Genomic DNA, 7,178 nt, shown 5'->3' on the forward strand with positions numbered 1-7,178 from the left:
TGTGCTGATGTCAAAAATAATTTTTAAAAAATAAAAAAACATCATTGGCATGTATTTTGACACGAAAAATTATTTAAAAAACACCCACAATCACACTGTCAAACAAGCTCTTAGTGGTAAGTCTCGTTTGACTCATGAATTGGAACTTGCCCTACCTGGCTAACACACCACTACTCTCTTTTTTTTTTATATATATATCTATTTATTTCAAAGAAGATTATGAAATATTTTATACGCAACTACCCTTTTAATTTTGAATTAATTTTTTTATATATTTTTAAATTATTTTGATGTGCTGATTTTAAAAAAAAAATTATTATTTTGATTTATTTTTAAATAAAAAATACTTTTAAAAAAATTAAATAAATTTTTAATACTCTAGCATGCTTAGCATTTAATCTAAAATTATATATATAAAAAATAAATAATTTTAAACAATAAAAAAATCATTTTTTTCTAAAGGGACTGCTTCCAAACACGTTTTTCGTCTTGATGGCACTAGCTAGAAGCAGTATCCTGAAATCATTATAAATATAGCACCCAACCTCTACTGCAACTCCATCATCTCACCATTCATCCAAACACAACTCTAGCTTCCTTCCTCTGCTTCTGTGCTTCTCATTTCCCCATCCGCCGTTCGCTGCTTCCCTCCTCCATTCACCTACAGTAACTCGCCGCCGCCACAATGGAGGGGACTCGCCGGCGATCGACCAAATCCATTCATGATCACAAATTAGTTGATCACGACGAAAGCAGTGCAGTGATTGGCCCAAAAGCATCCGATGCATTACCCCTTCCTTTATATATAACCAATGCTCTCTTCTTCACCGTATTCTTTTCCGTTGTTTATTTCTTGCTTACTCGCTGGCGTGAGAAGATTCGCAATTCCACTCCTCTTCATCTTCTCACTCTCTCTGAAATCGCTTCTATTTTTGCCTTTATTACATCTTTCATTTATATGCTTGGTTTCTTCGGCATCGACTTCGTTCAGTCCCTTATTCTCCGTCCTTCTCCTGATGTCTGGGCTGCCCACGATGACGAGGAAGATGAAGAAGATCTTCTCAAAGAAGATGCCTGTATAGTTCCCTGCGGACAGGCTCTTGATTGCACTGCACCACCACCGCAAAAACTCACTGTGGACCCGATTGTTGTTGTGCCTTCTCCTCCGCTCAAGCCCAAGGCGGTCGATGAAGTCCCATTTCCAACCACTTTAACTGAAGAAGATGAAGAAATTATCAACTCCGTGGTGGCTGGAAAAACTCCATCTTATTCACTCGAGTCTAAATTGGGGGATTGCAAGCGTGCTGCGGCAATAAGGCGTGAGGCTTTGCAGAGGATTACTTCCAAGTCTTTGTCAGGGTTACCCCTGGAGGGTTTTGATTACGAGTCGATTTTGGGGCAGTGCTGTGAGATGCCAGTTGGGTACGTGCAGATTCCTGTAGGGATTGCTGGGCCTTTGTTGCTTGATGGGAAGGAGTACTCTGTTCCAATGGCTACAACTGAAGGGTGCTTGGTGGCTAGTACGAATAGGGGTTGTAAGGCAATTCATGTGTGTGGTGGTGCTACAAGTGTTTTGTTGAGGGATGCCATGACAAGAGCACCTGTTGTGAGGTTTGGAACTGCTAAAAGAGCTGCTCAATTGAAGCTATACTTGGAGGATCCTGCTAATTTTGAGGCTGTGTCCACGGCTTTTAACAAGTCTAGCAGATTTGGCAGGCTTCAGAATATTAAGTGTGCTCTCGCTGGAAAGAATCTTTACATGAGATTCTCCTGCAGCACTGGTGATGCTATGGGCATGAACATGGTTTCTAAAGGTGTTCAGAATGTCTTGGACTTTGTCCAGAATGATTTCCCTGATATGGATGTTCTTGGCATCTCTGGTAAGCTAGCTTCTTTGATTGAAACTATGACCATGTTTTGTTCAAATGTTATTTGTATTGAAACTGATGAATTTATATACATACATAATGCTCTCTATCAGGAAACTACTGTTCTGATAAGAAGCCTGCCGCTGTCAACTGGATTGAAGGAAGAGGCAAGTCAGTGGTGTGTGAGGCAATCATCAAGGGTGATGTGGTGAGGAAAGTCTTGAAGACTAACGTGAATACCTTGGTGGAACTTAATATGCTCAAGAACCTTACTGGTTCTGCCATGGCTGGAGCTCTCGGAGGCTTCAACGCTCATGCCAGTAACATTGTTTCTGCTATCTATATTGCCACTGGCCAAGATCCTGCACAGAACGTGGAGAGTTCTCACTGCATTACTATGATGGAACCTCTTAACGGCGGAGAGGATCTTCATGTCTCAGTCACTATGCCTTCCATTGAGGTACTTCACATTGATCCTATCTTAGTCGTTTATGCTCTCTAAATTAGATAGCAATTTTAATCCTAGGCTTATGTTCTCTGGGTGTTTTGGTTGATTAGTAATCTAATTCGCTTTATATGATGTATCATTTCAGGTTGGTACTGTTGGAGGAGGTACCCAGCTTGCATCTCAATCAGCATGCTTGAACCTGCTCGGAGTGAAGGGTGCTTGCAAAGAGACACCTGGAGCCAACGCAAGGCTGCTAGCCAGCATTGTAGCTGGTTCTGTTCTTGCTGGAGAGCTTTCCCTCATGTCCGCTATTGCAGCTGGACAACTTGTCCAAAGCCACATGCAATATAACCGGGCAAACAAGGATGTTGCCAAGGTTTCTTCATAAAATACGTGGATGTATATATCGAGGGCTGAAGGCAAGGAAGCCTCGGACGTGTAGAGATCCATAAGACGAGTCATATCAATGAGGCACTTCAGAAGACACGGAGAGAAAGAGAGGGGAATAGGAGATTCAAAGGAAGAAAATAAATGGAGATTAGAATAGCTAGGCAATGTTAATGTGTATTCTCCATGACAGCCATGTAAGAAATATTCAGCAAATTGTGTAAAATTATCAAAACATTTGTTTTTTCTTCAAAGATTCCACACCTTGTTTAATACTCGAATCTCCTGTTTCTTTTGTACATAGTTCGTACAAGGAGCCATGATTCTTTACACGTATTATTTTTATTCGAAGTCAAGATCACATGATGTTGCGTACTTTGCATCCATCTGTGGCAGACCACCATGTCAAAAACTCTCTCTCTGCCGATCCATCTACAGTTTCTTTTGTGTTTCTGTTTGATAGTTAATTAGTGCAGCGGGGATCGTAGCTTTCTTCCGAGAAGGGCCGCCCTCGACCGGGAAAGAAACGTTGCTGTAATTGGTCCATGACACCCTCAGATCTCATCCCCAGGCAGATGTAGCCATAGAATAGATCAGCGTGCCTTTCCTTTGTTTTATGTTTCTATAGTACTGCTCTTTCTTTTACTCATCCAATTCCATCTCTGGTGTGTTTCTGTATGTGTGCAATTCATCTTTATTATTCATTCATATTTCTGTCTCTTCTTTCACCTGTATACGTTACAGAGATTCCTACGGGGATTTTAATGCTTTGGCAGATTTTGTCAGAATTTCCAAAAAAAAATTATAATTTTTGTATTATCCAGCAAGCAATCGAATTAAAATTTTTAAAATATTTCCTACTTAAAAAATAATATAAATTATATTTTAAAATTTTACATAATGATTTAAACTATTAAGTTGAAATAATTTTTTGATATGGTATCAGAGCATTGATCATCAAGCAATCAAGAATTCAAATCTTATCATCCCTATTTATTTAATAAAAAAATTAAATTAAATTTTTGGATTGAATTAATTCTAAAATCCAATCATAATATAACTTTATATTCTAAAAAATCTCTAGTATTAATACTCTCTTTTTTCCATTTCTCTATCTCTTGTGCTCAGCTTATCATTTTCTTATCCTTCTTCTTTTATGATTGTTCAATTATATATTACAGCTTATGAAAAAATTTAAATTAATTTAGTATGCTTAAATTTTAATTCTAAATTAAGTCCAATTAGTTCAACTCATAAATATTTGTAATATAAAAAAAATTAACTCAGCCCAATATATCTATCCATCTCGGGTAAAAAAAGAAATTAAATAAATCAAACTTATAATTTATAAAATATTAAAAATTAAATTAAATATAATTATGAACTCAAACTCAACCCAATTATATATAGATAAAGACCTTTAATTGTACCTGAATAATTTTTCTCATGCTCAAAGTTTTGGAGAGCAAAAGCAAGCACCCAAATCCTATGGACATACATTTACTTAGGAATATAGTTTTGAAACCCGGCCTGGTGGGTCGCCCGGGACCCAGCCAACTCGAGGCTGAAACTGGGCCGAGTTGAAGAAAAAATAGAGGAATGAAAAACCCGGTGTGACTCAGTTGACCCAGTCAAAAACCCGGTTACAACCTGTTGATTTTTTTTATTAAAACGACATCGTTTTGATTTTAAAAAAAAATTGACCCGGTCAAAATCCGGAACCCGGGCCAAGGACCGGGCCGGGTCTAAAAACTATGCTTAGGAAATGATTGTTCCGTGTATGAAATTTTTTCTCGAAGAGTAATAATCTTATTGTGTTAATTTAAAAAAGATATTATTTTATATATTTTTTTAATTAAAAAATATTTTTAAAAAAATTAGCATGCTAGGAATCTTAGCTTCTAGGTTCATGGATATGTTTAGAAGTGTAATAGTGGTTACTTTTTCAAAGTGTTTTTTTACTCGGAAACATATTAAAATAAAGTTTTTTTATTTTTTTAAAATTATTTTTGCCATCAACACATCAAGATAATTTAAAAACACTAAAAAAATATTAATTTTAAAAAAATAAAAAAAAAAACATAAAAATATTTTTAAAACATAAAAATAAATAATTCCCATGTTGACGGGTTGGTTTCCTGTAAACTATAGTTTTGAAACCCAGCCCGGCGGGTCGACCCGGGATCCGGCCTACCCGGGGCTGGAACCGGGCCGGGTTTAAAAGGAAAAAAAACTTGGGTCGACCCGACAAGACCCGGTCAAAAACTCGATTGCAACTCGTTAACTTTTGTTTTTTGAATATCAAAATGACTTCGTTTTGATTTAAAAAAAAATGAAATTGACCCGGGCAACCTGGTGACCCGATCAAAACCTGGAACTCGGGTCTTGGATCGAACCGGGTTTAAAAACTATGATGTAAACTGAAGTTCGGCAAGTACAGAAGTACCCCCCTGTTTTGTGGGATTAGGTCACGGACATTATGATTGTAGCTTATGATAGGGGTGATCATTTTCGGTTCGGTTCGGTTTTTATCAAAAAAAGTAACAAAACCGAAATTAAAAAAAAAACTGAAACCGGGTCAAACCGACCGGTATCGGTTCGGTTCGATTCAGTTTTTTTAGGACCAAAACCGGTTCAAACCGGTTTGGCTCGGTTTTTTTCGGTTTGAGTTCGGTTCGGTTTTTTCAGTTTTAGGCTTATAAAACCAAAACCGAACCGAACCGGCAGGTTTTTTCAAAATTTAATCGGTTTAATCAGTTTTTTTTTACAGTTCAGTTTTTTCGGTTATTTTTTTCTGATTTTCTTGGTTTATTGGTTTTCTTATTCACCCCTAGCTAATGAATATATTAGCTAAGGGGTCATTTATGCAGCTGAGGGGACTTTATTCCTTTGTCGGGTGGCTGGACCCGCCTTGTTGAACCGAGAGGGAGGGTTGGAATTTAGACTTCTTGCTGAGACTTTGGACTAGACAATACTAACACGGATAAAATATTATGCATATTTAAAATTAAAAAAAATAAGAATAGAGCGCATCAATCAGAACCATTCAAATTAGAAAAACATATCTTCTAAGAGTTTTTTAATTAAAAATATATCTCATCATTTTCAAATATATATGTATCATAGCTGCCATCCAAATCCAATTATTGTGTGCTTGGTACAGTGAAATAAATATCTTCTAAGAGTTTTTTAATTAAAAATATATTTTTTTATTAAAAAAACAATTTTTTCAAAAAAAACTGCCGCCCTGCAGTCCTGCACTAACAGGTCAGGTTCAGAGTGTAGAAGAACAAAAAGGGAATTCCAAGGAAAAAATTGGTGCAGAGACAATCTAACCATAGCTTCGTCAATGGTGGCAGCAGGCTATGTTTAGGCTGAGCTAGTAAGTTGACTAGTCAAAACAAATGAAGTTGACTTGGACCACTTAACATTCTGTGCGTTTTCTTGTACTTTTTTCTATGGTTAAGTAAGCACCTTGGATTCAGTTGGCATAGTAGCAACAGCCAAAGTTGACCGCTTTTTTTTTATCATTATATCTACCAAAATTATATTGTATAATATTTTGTCCCTGTTAGTTACCTAATTTCGAAATTTCGAGGGGATGCATCCATATTTTGTCTATTATTTAGCAATATATTATCTATTATAATTTAAATTATTTTTGTTTTAAAATATATCAAATTGATATTTTTTTTATTTTTTAAAAATTATTTTTAATATTAATACATCAAAACGATATAAAAACATAAAAAAATAATTTTATTTATTAAAAAAAATTAAATTTTAAAAAAATATATTTTTAATCGTTTTCCCTTGCTAATTAGTTTCAAGAAGAATTAATTTAAGGGGAGTGGTTAATTAGTTAATTTAAAGGATTGCATTAGTGGTTGAAAAGGTATGCTTTCATCTTTGATTATTGTCCAGAGTCTGTTTGTTTGTGTGGTTGCTTCTGCATTTAAAGCAACTACAGCCAAATAATTGTTTGGTAACATTCAAAAAGCAATTTATTCTTGATAGGGTCCACTGAGTTTTACGTTTAAAACGCAGTTAAATTCAAAGTAGCTATCGGCTGCTTTTCTTCTTCTACTCTGCACTGTTCATAAGTGAACAGTGTTTTTTTCCCGAAAACCAATGCAGTTCACTCGCACTGTTTGCGTTCACGTGAACAGTAATTTTTTTTATAAAAAAAACTAGTTTAGAGTGAATTAAATTTACTCGCACTGTAATCTTAATTTTATTCATGATAATATTTTACCTAATTTTATTGCACGCTCAAAAAATCATGAAAACTGTAGTTCTTGTCGGATGAATTTTATACGTAATGGAATTGTAGATAGTTTAATAGAACAATAAAAAAATATTTTATATAAAGTATTATTTATTTCATGATGTAATAGTAGTAGTTAAATCTACAATATTTAAATTTAAAATCATTAATATTAATTTATATATTTTATAGTTATTTTATACCCTCA

The 7,178-nt window shown here is 35.1% G+C and overlaps 1 protein-coding gene across 1 annotated transcript; it reads left to right on the forward strand.

The window, feature by feature from the left end:
- The first annotated feature begins 545 nt into the window (after nt 1–545).
- Nucleotides 546–2,957, forward strand: LOC18098173 (3-hydroxy-3-methylglutaryl-coenzyme A reductase 1). Its single transcript, XM_006384809.3, has 3 exons — nt 546–1,880; nt 1,982–2,328; nt 2,462–2,957. The coding sequence occupies exons 1-3, from the start codon at nt 686–688 to the stop codon at nt 2,702–2,704; spliced, it is 1,785 nt and encodes a 594-aa protein (XP_006384871.2). The 5' UTR covers nt 546–685; the 3' UTR covers nt 2,705–2,957.
- Nucleotides 2,958–7,178: the final 4,221 nt, after the last annotated feature.

This window comes from Populus trichocarpa, chromosome 4, assembly GCF_000002775.5.
Source record: "Populus trichocarpa isolate Nisqually-1 chromosome 4, P.trichocarpa_v4.1, whole genome shotgun sequence".
Taxonomy (NCBI): domain Eukaryota; kingdom Viridiplantae; phylum Streptophyta; class Magnoliopsida; order Malpighiales; family Salicaceae; genus Populus; species Populus trichocarpa.